Source organism: Rattus rattus, chromosome 12 (genome assembly GCF_011064425.1).
Source record: "Rattus rattus isolate New Zealand chromosome 12, Rrattus_CSIRO_v1, whole genome shotgun sequence".
In the NCBI taxonomy this organism is placed as follows: Eukaryota; Metazoa; Chordata; class Mammalia; order Rodentia; family Muridae; genus Rattus; species Rattus rattus.
The window spans coordinates 45,309,002-45,324,114 of NC_046165.1; the positions used below are offsets into that span (position 1 = coordinate 45,309,002).

Genomic DNA, 15,113 nt, shown 5'->3' on the forward strand with positions numbered 1-15,113 from the left:
AATTTCTCTGTGACACCAGCTAAAAAGGCTTCCTACAGAACAAAGCACCTGAGGGTGCTCCCAGGCTAAGATGGTGAAGCAGGGACGTGTACCAAAAACAACACAGACAAGGGCTGAGGAAAGGTGGGCATGGGAGTCTTGACAAGGGAAAAATATTAATCATAAAACACTAAAAAGGGACGACTAAAGACTTTAGCGGGCAGCTCTTATTTGGTAAAACATAAAAAACTGGCTTAAAATGAAAAAAGTTAGGAGTGATTTTAGCAGATTGCTCAGGTAGCAGCGACTGTGAGTAATTAATTCCACCTCATTAAGCATAGGAAACGCTGCTGATTCGCTGTGAAGTCTCGCCTCATACTAAAACCAAGTGGCAGGGGTAGCAGAGTGTGTAGCTGATTATGTCGCTGATTAAACACTGATTTCTAAAACAAAACAGGTAAGAGTTTAAAATGCTTCTTATGCAAGAGTAGCCAAGCATTTTAGACGGTGTTAGAAAAAGATATTCCCATCAAATGGTCTAGCAAAATGCTCTCAAAACTCACGCATGTTGGGTGTTGGTCTGGTGCTGTGTATACAAATGCTAAATCCTGTAGCCCAAGGTCTGGTAGCCCCAGGAAAGAGAATTCACACTTATACCAGCCTTTATTGTGTAAATCTTGCTCCCTAATTTAAACTTAGTTGGTTACTAAAAGCCTAGAATCTGTGACTGGGCAGTAAAGAGAGAAAGGCAGGACTTGAGGATCCAGTAAGGGGTCTCAGGAGAGACAGGGAAAGAAGCAGAACGGAGACAGAGAGGGAGAGGCTGCAGTGAGAGGAGACGGACCAGGAGCACATGGCCAGGAGAAAGGAACCTGAGGACTAGCTGAAGGAGGAGAGGTGACCTGGGCGAGGCTCGGACAGCAAGTAACAAGGGCCATACAGCTGGGCTGTAAGTCAGAGAAGCTCACAACCTGCCCGGCTAGGCTAAGAGCTCGCAAATAACGGGCCAGCCAAAATACATAATTTATTTCACACAAGTGTTCTTAGCCCAAAATGTTCATTCACGGGGGCTTTGTAATTAAATAGAAATGACATACCTGTAGGCTGATCCAGTAACTCAATTTCTATAAATATTTGTGCTTCATATGGAGAACTGTTCAAAAAAGGAGGGGCTGGGGGAGGGTAACCAGGCAGTTTGTTCTTTGTATTCCCAGGGCTGGGGATTCTCCTTACCCCACCTCCCTAAGCATCATCAGTTAAGAAATGAGCAGGCAGCTCTCTTTTTGTTAAATAGAATGCCATGCTAACATAATAATATAAAAATAAAAACTCCTGATTACAAGGGGAAGCTGCAATGCTGTAACTACAGGGGAGGGAGCACTGTGCAGAGCTCCCACATCTGCATCAGAGGCTCCTGAGTGACCAAGCGTGTGAGTCCAGGGCACTTGTCCCATTTGGTTCAATTCTGCCTCATTTACTAAATGCTGCTATGGCATAAAGTCCTACAGTGAAAATAGAAATTTAAAAACGTATTGTGTCTAAGTAGAATGTAAGCCACTTTATTCTCATTTAATTTGGCAAGTGTTGTACATGGGCCTGTTTTCAGCTTCCTAACAGATATATGTGGAATTCTGTCTAATGCTATAGATACTCAGGCAAGATGGAATTATATACAAGGGGGAAAGGTAGGATTGGTTTAATAAAGGTAAAAATCGTTGAGATACCTCAAAGTCAACACTCACTTCCTCTAATTTCCCTTGCTTAAGACATGCGGCTGGTATCCCAATAATCTTCTAAAATACCCATAGTTACAATAAAACTTAACCTTCCGCATGGGGCCCAGCCAGCACTCACTTGTACACAGGAGGCTGGGCAGCGTCTAACTGTAACCACTCCATAAAGAATACTGAGTGTATTTACATGTGTGCAACCCACTGTTGGCTTCTCTGTCCTACTCAATCCCCACAGCGTCTCTTCACTCTTTCTGTTTCTGAGTTTCATCAATGTTCTAGAAAGAGAGGGAGGAGACAGATCACTTCTGCAGTGGTGATCTTTTCAGTGAGAACAGCAGCTCTCCACTGCAGGGAGCTAAGAGTCAGGAGCCCATCGCCTGCAGCCTACGCTCTCATCTGCCTGCCTTTTCTCGAGGCAAACATGAGTGCAGGCGAGCAGGAATATAAAACATTGGGAAGTAGGAAAAGCCACTGGGCGGCAAATCTGGGTGTTACTGTTCAAAGCTGCAGGAGGAGGACCTAGTTACCATAACTGGGAAAGAAACCATCCTGAATAAAGAGTGGGGAAAAGGAGCAGCCAGCCTCATCCTGCACTCGCTAAGGGCCCTCCGAGTCTGTACGCTCACACCCTCGGGAGCAGATGGACAAAGGCTGACCAGAGCCTGCCCGTTCTACACACAGATTGAAAACAGGTTTGAATGGAGCCCAGTTGGCTCAAGTGTTTATCCTGTTCCATTTGGGTCAGCTCCCACCTTCTGATTGCTAAATACAAGCATGAGACGCCACTCTCACAGCTCAGTGCTAGCTAATGATTGTTCAGAACACAAAGATCACCCAGCTCTATCACAGGGCTCCGGTCTCAGACTCTGAGCTATCTCAAGCAAATGGGCACTGCGTCACGTGCTCACCTAGGTTCCTATTGACCCAGCAGGGGCACATTTATAGAAGGGTTCAGTCCATTGTTTTCAGATCTCCTGGAAAATCTGTCTAAATTTTAAATTCAAAGTACTAATATTTTATGAATTATTGATAGTTATACTTTACTGAGTAGGACATGTGGAATCCTCTAAGATACTTCTCAAATACAAATACCTGATAAACACTATACACCAAGCGTCAGAGAGGAGGCCCAGGAGCTCAGTGGCCCACTCACATCGGTAGACAGGGCAGGTAAGTTTGTCAATCTAACCAGACACACAGAAACCTAAAAGTGGTATACGTTATCACTCCAGAGAACTGAGCCAGGACGGCAAGTTACTCAGGGTCCCGGACAACTAAAAACCTGGGCGTGCAATGGTCTCTGTGCTTGCTTCATTTCCACAATAGCACATTGCCACCATGAGGATCAGAGCACACAGACAGAGACAAGAGCTGGGGTGGGCGTGGAGGACCAGAGGCTGGATTACAGCACCAGGACAAAGGTCCACTCGGGAAACAAAGTCTAACCTAGTTCTGAGAGCAGATTTCAAGGTGAGGAATTCTCGAGACGCCAGGCTGAAAACAATGTGATCAGACATGGAGACATCTAACGACTGTCTGAAGGAGTCAGACCACTCCATCAGATAATTTAAAAGACACCGAGAACCAGTGCTGCTGGTGGTGGTGGTGGTGGCAGCAGTGAAGGCTGTGGCGGCCCAGAACTCAGGAGGCAGAGGCAGGTGGATCTCTGTGAGTTTGAGGCCAGCCTGGTCTACAGAGGTAGTTCCAGGACAGCCAGAACTACATTAAGAAACCCTGTCTTGAGAAACAAACAAAAAAGACACAGGCAGCAGAAATACTTACTCAACCTAAACATCTCCTCAACACTGGTACCCAATACATGCTGGTGATAGATGAGGTTTATAATAAAAAAAAAATCAGAAAATCCTCCTGATATGAAACTGGCTGGCCTATCAGTCCTGCCTTAACTGCTAGAAATCTGCGTTTGCACTCCAGCATCCTGGAAGTACTATGCCCAAAGCCCCAGCGGCTCTGGGTGCACTCCGTCTACTCTCTCTGTCGTTCTGATCTGTTGATGGGTTTGTCAGCCATGTCTGCTCCTAGGGCCATTCACTTGACAGCAGGAGTTTTCAAAGGACACACTAAGTGCACCAGGCTTTAAGTGACAAAAAAAGAGTTAAAAACTCTGGGCTTGAGCCGGGCTAGATGGCTCACACCCATGATCTCAGCATTCAGGAAGCAGAGGTCAGTGGAGCTCTAAGAGTTCAAGTCTAGCCTGCTTTACAGAATAATTTCCAACCCAGCCAGGGATGCATCGTGAGACTTTGTTGCAAAAACAGAACTCCTAAGCCCCTCTGGTACAGATTCCTGTTCTGATGGTAAAGAGCTTTATGCTGAAAATTTAAATATCTCATTTTATTAGGAGGAAGAAGAATCTCCAAGTTCTTATTCCCAAAAGAAGAAACTAATGTGTTAGTACTCACTCCCCTGTGCTTTCTCCCAGCGAAACTCACCTGGTTACCAACCGATAGTAAGTGCTCTCCAAACTCACCTGGTTACCAACCAGTAGCAAGTGCTCTCCAAACTCACCTGGTTACCAACCGATAGCAAATGCTCTCCAAACTCACCTGGTTACCAACCGATAGCAAATGCTCTCCAAACTCACCTGGTTACCAACCGATAGTAAGTGCTCTCCAAACTCACCTGGTTACCAACCAGTAGTAAGTGCTCTCCAAACTCACCTGGTTACCAACCGATAGTAAGTGCTCTCCAGACTCACCTGGTTACCAACCAGTAGCAAGTGCTCTCCGAGGACGAAGTCTTTCAGCATGTCTTCCATCACTATCATGTGCTAGAAGACAAGGATGCAATCGGGTAAGTAAGAAAGTTAGCTCTCCTGTTGGCACAAGGTCGCACAGAAGTAAGCGTGAGCATGTTTAACAGCGTTGTCTTGTCCTCATCTGTCTTATTTGTTTAACCTGCCACTGTGCGTTTAAGTATTTTTTTCTTTTCTTATTTTCTCTTTAAGTAAAAGAAAAGCCTGTCACAATCTAACTGGTTATATCATTACTGTTAAATTTATGTTGTTTTGCAACTTAGAAACCAGCTACAGTATGGCCCACTTAATAAAACACCTGAAACAAACAAACAAAAAAGAAAATTGGCTATAAGATGCTATCTACGAGTACAGAACATATATTGCAATAAGTAACTGACCTGAATTAAATACATTTTTATTATTGTTGCTTGAGACAAAGTCTTTCTCTCTACCTCTGGCTATCCTCGACACTCTATGTAGACCAGGCTGGGCTCAAACTCAGAGATTCACCTGCCTCTGCCCACCTAGTGCTGGGATTAAAGGTTAGCACTATCACACCTAGCTGTGATTAAAAACTTGTTTAATGATGTGGATATAAGTAATTTCAGTAATCAGTTATATTATCAATATTGAAAACTTCAAATATTCCATCTGAACAAAGGCAAACTATTGATACTGTAGACTTTGCTTTAATTTAATGACACATTTAAATTGACGATTTCTAGCATAAGTGAACAAAGGCTACCAAAAGCAGCCAAATGTCTCCATTTTGGGGGGGTGTGTGTGTGTGTGTGTGTGTGTGTGTGTGTGTGTGTGTGTGTGTAGAAGGCACAGAAAACAGAGACACCCATTCACACACATAGCTTAACCATTTCCCTCCAAAGCTATGTAAAGTCTTAGAACTAAAAAGGCACCCTTTACCTTCCATTTGTTTTCATTTGAATTATGACACAACATAATAAAAAAAAAGGCGAAATTCTGGTTGCAGCAGCCACAGAGGAGGCTGCGTTCTCTTTGTAGACTGTGAAATAGGACACCTGAATAGGGTACAAAGGCTCATGGGACAGAAGAAGAGCTGTGCCCCAGCACAGTCTGAATTCCAAGTCCCTCTTCTAGGTTTCTGGATCAAATCAGCAACAGCTCCAAGGTGCTCAAGGGACTCGAGTTCTAGCTCTGAAAAACCCACACACTCTACAGGTATTTTTCAGAATTTTGCTTGCTTGCTTTTCTTGAACTGATTTTTTTTTTTTTTGACAGTCAAAATCTGTCAAATCTGTAATGTTTTCATTCATTTTTCCCTTAGAACTTATTAAACAGTTAATTTTCCTTCCCTTAAGAATAATGAATATATTGGCTTTTCTTACTTTTCTTAGGTTAGAAACACTGAGGAACTAAAGTTTTAACAAGATTTAAAGTAAAGTGACTAAATTTATTTACTGTGTTTCAGGAACACTAAATAAAATAAAATAAAATAAAAAGCACTGGGTTAACAGTATAAATAGAGTATCCTAATAGAAAACAGATAAGACTACCTTCTAGAACAATGTTTCTCAACATGTGGGTCGAAATCCCTTTGGGGATTAACAGATCCTTTCACAGGGGACGCATATCAGACATGTACATTATGATTCATAACAGCAGCAAAATTATAGCTATAAAGTAGCTATGAAAATAATTGTACAGTTGGGGATCACCAGGACATGAGGAACTGTATTAGGCATGGCGGCATTACAGGGTTGAGAGGCACTGCTCTAGGAGGAGGACCTAGGACATCACTTACACTGGGACTTGCTGCTAAGACAGTCTCAAGACTGCTGCGTTTAACTAAGTGAAAACTTGGTGGTACTTCCTGAAACTAACCAGCCAAGGAGCTGGAGGAAAGGATAAAGGCATCCCTGGTCGGGCCTGCTAAGGCGACCCTGCAGACCCTGGGCTCTGGCTGCACTCCCTCTCACATTGTCTACCACACACCCTCATCACACCTGTCCCGCTGACCAGAACCCGTGAGCACCAGCTGAGGCTAAGGGCACTGCCCAATCCTCCTGCAGCACTGTATTTGCTCCTTATCGCTCTCTTCCTGGCTTTCTTTTGGGTGCCCAGGATATGACAGAGTGGATTGTGCCTACATGGACACAGGGCCCTGTCTGAGGACCAGGTAAGGGAAGTGAGCAGAAGTGTGGGCTGGTGATCAAAGAGCACAGGGCTTCTCCCTTGCCCTTTCCAAGCCAACCTTCCAACCTGAAGACAGGTTTTATCTTGTGAGCTTTCCTTATGATCTTATATAGTTAATAAAAATCAAGGCTCTGCCTTACAAGCCCGAGGACCCAAGTTCAGCCCCGAGGCCCACATGGTGGAAGGAGAGAATGGATACTACAAGTTGCTGTGTGTTCCTCTTGTGCATGACATGTGTGTGACCACATATATACATGAACTCACAAAATGCAAAAACAAAACTCCAGAGTTTTCAGCTGTGGGAGATTATAACATGAGATAGGTGTCTGTACGCTTTCTTCTAGTGATCCTATTCCCCAGTTTCAGAAACTCAACCAAACCTGACCCCTTGCTTCCTTGTCTTAAGCTCTCTCCTTCCTCCTGTACCCCAGCCCACTAACAATGATCCTTTTCTGTCCCTTGATCCCACTGACATCACCATGGCCCCTCTGCCCATCATGATCTTCTCTTACTGGGATCTCATTAAAAACCAACTCTAGTGACTAAGACACATACAGTATACTCTTTCTTTTCTATGGCCACAGCTGGGAGTCAGGGCGTTGATAATTTCCGGCCTAGATTTCACTGGCCAATTTAGCTTCTGAAACTCCCATTTCTCTCAGGGAAATTTGTTCTCCACACTACAACTGTGGCTGCTTCTCTGTTCAGACGCTTGCCACTCGTTTTTCAAAGTTCCTTAGATGACTCTTAATGCTTTGGGAGTAGCAGTTTCCCCTGCTCCTGTGCAGGGCCAACCTCTGCTCTTACCCCCGCCACACGCATACGCCATGCACCCCTCCCAGTGCAGGAATGATTTTCTGCTCACTCTCTATCCACCAGATGATGTGCTGCCTGAGAGTCTGAAACCAAGTCCCCACGTGTACCACCTAAGGAGTCCTTAAGGTGTCCACTCCCACTGCCTCACCTCCCTCGGGGCCTTCTTAACTGTGACCTGGACAGTTTCAATAAGCACCGCTCAACTGTCTGTCTCATCTCTCACTCTTGGACAACACAGGAAGGTGAAGAGAAAGTTAGTGAAAGTACAGTGTGCTTAAAATCTGTTGCTGGTTTCCTTGACAAGGACCTGAATTCCTTCGTTAGTGAAGCCTGCACAATGCCAGTTTCCTCAGGTACCAGCCTCATCACTGGACACTTTTCTGGAAGCCAAAGCTCTGTGGACTGAGCTCAAGGGTATGCGGCTTTCTAGGAGACGTCTCTCACACACAACCAAGGCTCTGCAAACAGATACCCATCTCAGCCTGAATGGGTTTCCAACGCTGCCTTGTTAACCAGTTTTCTGAGCTCTTTCCAGTCAGTGGCCATCAGTCACCTTCTTGGCAGTACACAGACCTGCGTGTACCTCCATCCCATTTGTAGTAAGCATATGTATTTACAGGCCTGTATTGTCCACTAGATAAAAAACAATTTGAGTCTTGGAGTTGCACCTGCTTGTGTGTGAACATTTAATCTTGGTGCCCTGATGCCTTAGGGCCAAGACTGACTTGTGTGTTTAACTTTTCAGGTCTAAAGTTCCTTCAGCTTATTAAAAAGCTATTAATCTTGTTATTCTACATTTCTCCTAGTTACTCCTCCAAGGGTCATAGTCCATAATAAAACATAATAAAAGATTCAATGAAGCAATTCTCTTTAGAATGGATGTTCAAAATCTTATTAATGTCTTTTAATCCCCTCAACACTTATTTACCATGTGTTAGAAACTTTGCTGTTCAGCGGAGAGAGCAGATAAAGGAAAGATCAGGGGAAACCATTTTAAAGATCATTTTCAGTGCTTGGTGGTAAGAGGACAACAGGATATCACAGGAAAGATGGACTGGAAACCCCCTCTATCTGTCAGTGACCCCGCAGATCCCTGCTTCTATGATGACCTGCAGCATAAATGAAGGGGTAATGACTACTACTGAAGCAAACCGCACGAAGCCAGAACTGCAGCAACTAAACTCCTCATAAATGGTTGATTCGTTACTCTTTGGGGGAGGAGGAGCTTCTGGAGAAGGATTACACAAAGCCCCTCGGGCACCTGTGGAAAGTTCACTGAGGACCTGCAGTCCTCAGTGTCTGTGTCACCAATACCATGGCAACAGGCACTGTTAAGGACACCATGGTCTTCCTCCCTACGGAACTTCCTACCTCCTTATAAGCCACGAAGGCTGTGCAATCTTAACTATTCTGGAGTTTTCCATTGTTCCTTCTGACAACTTCACATTGCTCTCTTTTTCTCATTTCTGCTGTGTGGATCCAATGTGAAATGTGGACAGACAGTGCTTAGAAATATTGTTTCTTTTAATCAGGGTTTTGTTTTTATATCATAGATGAGAGTATTTTCCTTCTATCTATGTAACTTCATTTTCTGCCCCTTTGATATACAATGATGGAGTGGTCTTAAGGGAAAAATCAGCTGATTAGAGAATGAAACAAAAAGTATAGTTTTGAGATATAAACGTTTGAACAGAGCTATTTTATTAAAAAAGAAAAATTTGTCTAGATACCTAAATACTATTACTCGCATGTAGAGATATAAATTATGAGACTCATTGAACAACCAAAGAAATTTTACTATAATTTTGCTAATTTCCTAAAAAGACAAAAGGGAGTTCCAATGTACTTTGTAAATGCCATTGTTTACATGCAGGTCAGCAAATAAGAACTACAAATAAGCATGCTTCTATCATAAAGGAAATATTTTCAGAAATATTTACTAAAAGCAAATCGTACAGAAATGAATCTTAAGAGTAATAAAGCTTTCTAAGTTCAAACTTCTTTCCATGTCTTCAGAAACAGTCCACAATTACTGGTAAGGGCTGAAGGTAAAGTCTCTCTCACAGTCCACCCTCCAAAGAGAAAAGGAGCAAAGGAAGGGAGAGCTCTTGGAGTACATAACAACGAGGAAGAGGAAGAGAAGATGTATAAGATGCTTACCTCCTGTGAGCTACAGAAAGGACTTAAGTAGACACCAAAGTGACAACCAATAGGTCTGTGTGTTTTAATTCAATAAAATACTTTACTAGCCTCAAGCACAGTCATATATATATGTGTGCCCATAACATGTACATATTTAAATCCATAGCAGTAACTCCTCTAATTTTAACCATTGAAAGGAATTTTAAATCTTATATCATTTTAACTAAAAATATGAACAAAACACCAATGGTTTATGCTCTAAGATCAAGAATTGACAAACGGGACCTCATAAAATTGCAAAGCTTCTGTAAGGCAAAGGACACTATCAGTAGGACAAAATGGCAATCAACAGATTGGGAAAAGATCCTTATCAACCCTATATCCAATAGAGGGCTAATATCCAAAATATAAAAAGAACCTAAGAAGTTAGACTCCAAGAGAACAAAATAACCCTACTAAAAATGGGGTACAGAGCTAAACGGAGAATTCTCAACTGAGGAATACCAAATGACTGAGAAGCATCTAAAGAAATGTTCAACATCCTTAGTCATCAGGGAAATGCAAATCAAAACAACCCCGAGATTCCACCTCACACCAGTTAGAATGGCTAAGATCAAAAAACTCAGACGACAACAGATGCTGTCAAGGATGTGGAGAAAGAGGAACACTCCTCCATTGTTAGTGGGATTGCAAGCTGGTACAACCACTCTGGAAATCAATCTGGTGGTTCCTCAGAAAATTGGACCTAGTACTTCCTGAGGACCCAGCTATACCACTCCTGGGCATATACTCAAAAGATGCTCCAACATACAACAAAGACACATGTTCCACTATGTTCATAGCAGCCTTATTTATAACAGCCAGAAGCTGGAAACAGCCCAGATAACCCTCAACATCTGAATGAATATAGAAAATGTGGTACATTTACACAATAGAGTACTTATGACTCATGATTTTGTGAAATTTGCAGGCAAATGGATGGAACTTGAAAATGTCATCCTGAGCAAGGTAACCCAGTCACAAAAGAACACACATGGTATGTACTCACTGATAAGTGGATATTAACCAAAAAGAAGCTTGGAATACCCACAATACAACTCATAGACCATATGAAACTCAAGAAGAAAGATCACTCCAAAGTACGGATGCTTCATACTACTCAGTAGGGGAAGAGAATAACCTCTGGGGAGTAGAATGAGAGAGGGATCTGAGACGGAGAGAGAAGGGGGAGGGGAAAGAGGGGGCAGTTCAGAAAAGGGAGGAGAAGGGGGAGAAGTACAGAGGGTCAGAAATTTGAAAGTAGGTGTGTAGCAGTGGGGGAGAGGGAGACTGGGGATAGCTACTAGAAAGTCCCAGATACTATGGACCCAAGTGGTTCTTAGGAACCAACAGGGAGGACTTTAGCTAAAATACCTAACAAAGGGGAGAGAGAACCTGTAGAGACCATATCCAGTGGATAGGCATGGCCCCCAGTTGAGGGAAGGGGCTGCCCATCCACCTCAAAATATTAGTCCAGAATTCCTCCTGTCAAACGGAAATGCAGGGACAAAGAGTGGAGCAGGGATTGAAGAAAAGGTCATCCAGAGACTGCCCCACCTAGGGATCCATCGCATCTGCAGACATCAAACCCAGACACTATTGCTGATTTCAAGAAGCCTGGTATAGTTGTCCCCTAAGAGGTTCTGCCAGAGCCAGACCAATACAGATAGCCAAACATTGGACTGAGTGCCGGGACCCCAATGGAGAAGTTAGGGCAAGGACTGTAGGAGCTGAAGGGGTTTGTTTGCAAACCCATAGGAAGAACAACAATATCAACCAACCAGAACCCCCAATGCTCCCAGGGACTAAACCACCAACCAAAGAGTACCTAGGGGGTACCCATGGCTCCAGCTGGATATGTAGCAGAGGATGGCCTAATCTGGCATCACTGGGAGGGGAGCCCCTTGGTCCTGTGAAGGCTTGATGATCCAGGATAGGAGAACACTAGGCCACTGAGGCAGGAGAGGGTGGGCGGGTGGGGGAGCACCCTCATAAGAGGCAGGGGGAAGGGAGGAGGGGATAGAGGGCTTGTGGAGGGGAAACTGGGAAGAGGGATAACATTTGAAATATAAGTAAATAAAATAACCAATAAAAAATATTTCAGCACTTCATTTTACCTTACTTGAACTGAATTTAGGAAATCATGACTACAATTACACATCAGTATCATTTGGATTAGAGTTGAGTACTATAACGTGATTTGCCCAAGACCATGAAGCAATGCTCTCACCTGAACGTTGTCATAGAAAAGAACGTCAGGCACTTTCATCTTCTCATGGGCATTGTGCACTGGTGCACTGACGGTGCCAATCTTCAGAGACCCTGCAACTACTTCACCTGGACATTTTGTACAGAACAGAGCGTTAGAACTACTCAGTACAGTACTCAGTCTTAGTGACATCCTGCTAATATCCCGAGAAGCCTAGTCTGGCCAACATAGAATGCAAGGTAGCCTCTGCAACTTGAGAAGTCCTCAGGATTTAAATTAAGCAAATAAAAAACAAGCCCAAAACACTGTAGCTCTCCAGCTTACATTGTACACCCCACACGAGTCCACAAAGGACAAGAGTATGGCCATGAACCAACTAGGTACCTTAGGTAACACACACGATGTAAGGTCCAACAACACCCATTACAGATCGGCTTACAGATGGACATTTAGTAGACAGAGGCTTTCGGGATTACTGTTCACACAACCAGTGTTTGCTGATAACATTTCAACCACAAAGGGGACACACTGGGAGAAAGCAGGCCAACTTTTTTCAAGAAGTCTCATACTGTTTGTATAAGACTGCCAGGGCTGTTAGCCTTGTGGGCTCAAAGCCTGGTTTTGCCATCACAAATGAGGGCAAAAGGGTTGGGGATTTAGCTCAGTGGTAGAGCGCTTGCCTAGCAAGCGCAAGGCCCTGGGTTTGGTCCCCAGCTCTGAAAAAAAAATAAAAAAAAATTTAAAACAAATGAGGGCAAATAAAATTTCAGGAGAACAGTAAACATATATTCTGATAAAAAGCAGAGGTGGAGAATATGGCATTACAGTGTAAGTTCAGCCTTCAGATGACCATGCTACAGACTGCCATCACCACATTACTTGGAGAGAGAGCCAAGCCCTCATGAGAAGGTTGTTCAATGGGCCTGAGTCCTCAACAAGCAGAGGGAATTAAATGCATTCTCCCTAAGACTGGTAGCTTTTAAGATGAATGAAGCCAGCCTAGTGAGCAATCTCCTCATTTAGGTCCCTTATCCCCTGCAGGAAGCTTAGACAGACGCTGCTGGGGCTGACCTTTCCCAGACTGAGCAATCTACCATCTTGACAACACAACCTTTCTCAGACACAGCTCCAATCAAATAACACTAAGATTCTCCATGTCCAGGGTTACTACATCTCTGTGAGAGGCCTCTGCACATCTGCAGATCCATCAATATTAAATTTATAGATTATTTTTAAAAAGTTATTCGATTTCCTTAATACTAAATTCTTGGTTCAATATAGCCACAGTTATTAAAATACTAATCACAAAAGTGGCCATTACAGTCCCGTTGGAGAACGGTCACACACTCAGTGCTTTGAAAGACAAGGACTTACATTAAGAATGGAAAATTTCCCTGTGTTTTAACTGATGGACGGGAAACTTTTAGAGTGTTCTGTCTTCTCCAGTTCAAGCGTCTACTTACAGCTAGGTGAAGAGAGGTAGCTCTGCAGGAGAATGGAGGAACTAGAGGGGGCTCTTATTAGTTTCTGTCACCCCAGAAAATGCTCCCTGACATGCTCCATAAGGAAATTTGGTAGCCCTCAAAATGCCAGTGTCGTATGAAGAAACCAATTCTAGTCTGTATGATGAAACACATTCAGAACGAAAGACATATACTTGTCAAAATTAGACGAGTTAATTTAGGACAGAAACTTTAAAACCTTTAGTGTGTTAGTATCAAACAGACTCTGGGTACACATGTAAAGTGGGGACAGGGGCTTGTCTAATATTCATTGAAAGAAGTAATATCAGAAAAACTGGCTTCAGACTGGATTTTGTTCGTTTGCCTTTGGCTTTTGTTTTTGGAGACAGAGTTTCTCTGTGTAGCCCAGGCTGTCTTGAACTTACTCTGTAGACCAGGCTGGCCTTGAACTTACAGCATGTACTACCATGCCTCACCCCAGACTGTTTCTTAAAGAAAGGCACAGACTCACTTGTTCACAGAATACACAGAACAAAATGGATTTAAAAAGAGCTTTACTGAAACCAATAGTACCGAGTGTTTGATCACTGTTATGTAGCCCTCAAACAACCAAGAGAAGGACTTACACTTGTAATTCTCCAGTTCTGGTTCCAGGCTACTGTCAGTATTTACTTCTATTGCAGCATCTGCCAGATTCTTCTCCAGGGCTGACTGAGCGAGGCTTGGTAAGAACCTAGTAAGTGGATGGAGGATGGTGATGAGCTCACTGCTTTCTTCAGTTCTTAAGTATCGTTTCACACACTTACCCCCTTCACTACTTACAACCCATTAAGGAGAAACTGTGTGTAAAGCACATGTTTGTGTAATCTTTAATAACCAAGCTTATATGTAATATGAATATTTATTTATATAAACTGAAGATTATGAAAACATTTGCTTTCATAACTGGATTTTGTTGATTGCATAATTGTATATTGTGGCATATCAAAATTTTTCTTAAGTAGATAAAACACCAACATTCTAGCCTGGTCTAAGGTGGTCACAAACTTAAATCAGCAGAAGTGGATTAATGTGGTTTTCCTTACTCTTTAAACATAAATTACAAAAAGATTATCTGTTTTTGTGATTCCTTCCATTAAGAAATCTATTTTACTGTCAAAGTAACAATCTGTGAGCGACAAGACACTCTTCAACTACAAAGACTCCATAAGCACCGTGGCTTGGAACAATCTTCCTTCCACACAAAGTTATGTTTAGAATTTATGATCTCAGTTAACTCACAGGAAGGCCCTTAGGCCAGTGATTGCCTATTCTGTGCTAGTATAAAGCTACCACCATGTACTGCAGTGTCCCACATAAACAAATGCAGAACATGCCATTCAAATTCACACAGTACTAAACCTTGCAGATGCTTCCCCAGGCTGGAGAACAAACCCTTAATAGTAGAAAGGTTGGCATAAGCCAGAGGCATGTGAATGAGTATGAAATCACTGGAACTATGAGTCCTTGTCCCCATAAGACTGAGCCACAGACCTGACACTGTCTTACTCATTGCCTCACTTGGGCTCTATAAGCTCATGGGGAAGTCTGTGTATCTCCAGGTTTCTGTCTTATCAGTTCAGAAGTCATCACAGGATTTAGATCACTGCTTTGTTGTTCAAACCAAGCCCCCACCTTATCTCCCAAACCCATTACAGGGTTTCCGTCCTGTTTCTTGAGCCTTTGAGCTGGCATCATGCTCAACATTCCTGTCAGAGGTGCTCCCGAGTCTGGGAATATTAGGCCTTTGTGGGCATTTCTAC

General features: G+C 43.1%; 1 protein-coding gene across 1 annotated transcript in view; it reads right to left on the reverse strand.

Moving 5' to 3' along the window:
* The window catches only part of Vwa8 (von Willebrand factor A domain containing 8), a 320,387-nt gene that overhangs the window by 159,652 nt on the left and 145,622 nt on the right, over positions 1-15,113 (reverse strand). The window contains exons 18-20 of the mRNA XM_032918098.1: positions 13,938-14,044; positions 11,870-11,976; positions 4,432-4,503 (exon numbers count right to left, since the gene is read on the reverse strand). Coding sequence (XP_032773989.1) covers positions 4,432-4,503; positions 11,870-11,976; positions 13,938-14,044 — 286 coding nt within the window. The remainder of the gene's footprint in view (positions 1-4,431; positions 4,504-11,869; positions 11,977-13,937; positions 14,045-15,113) is intronic.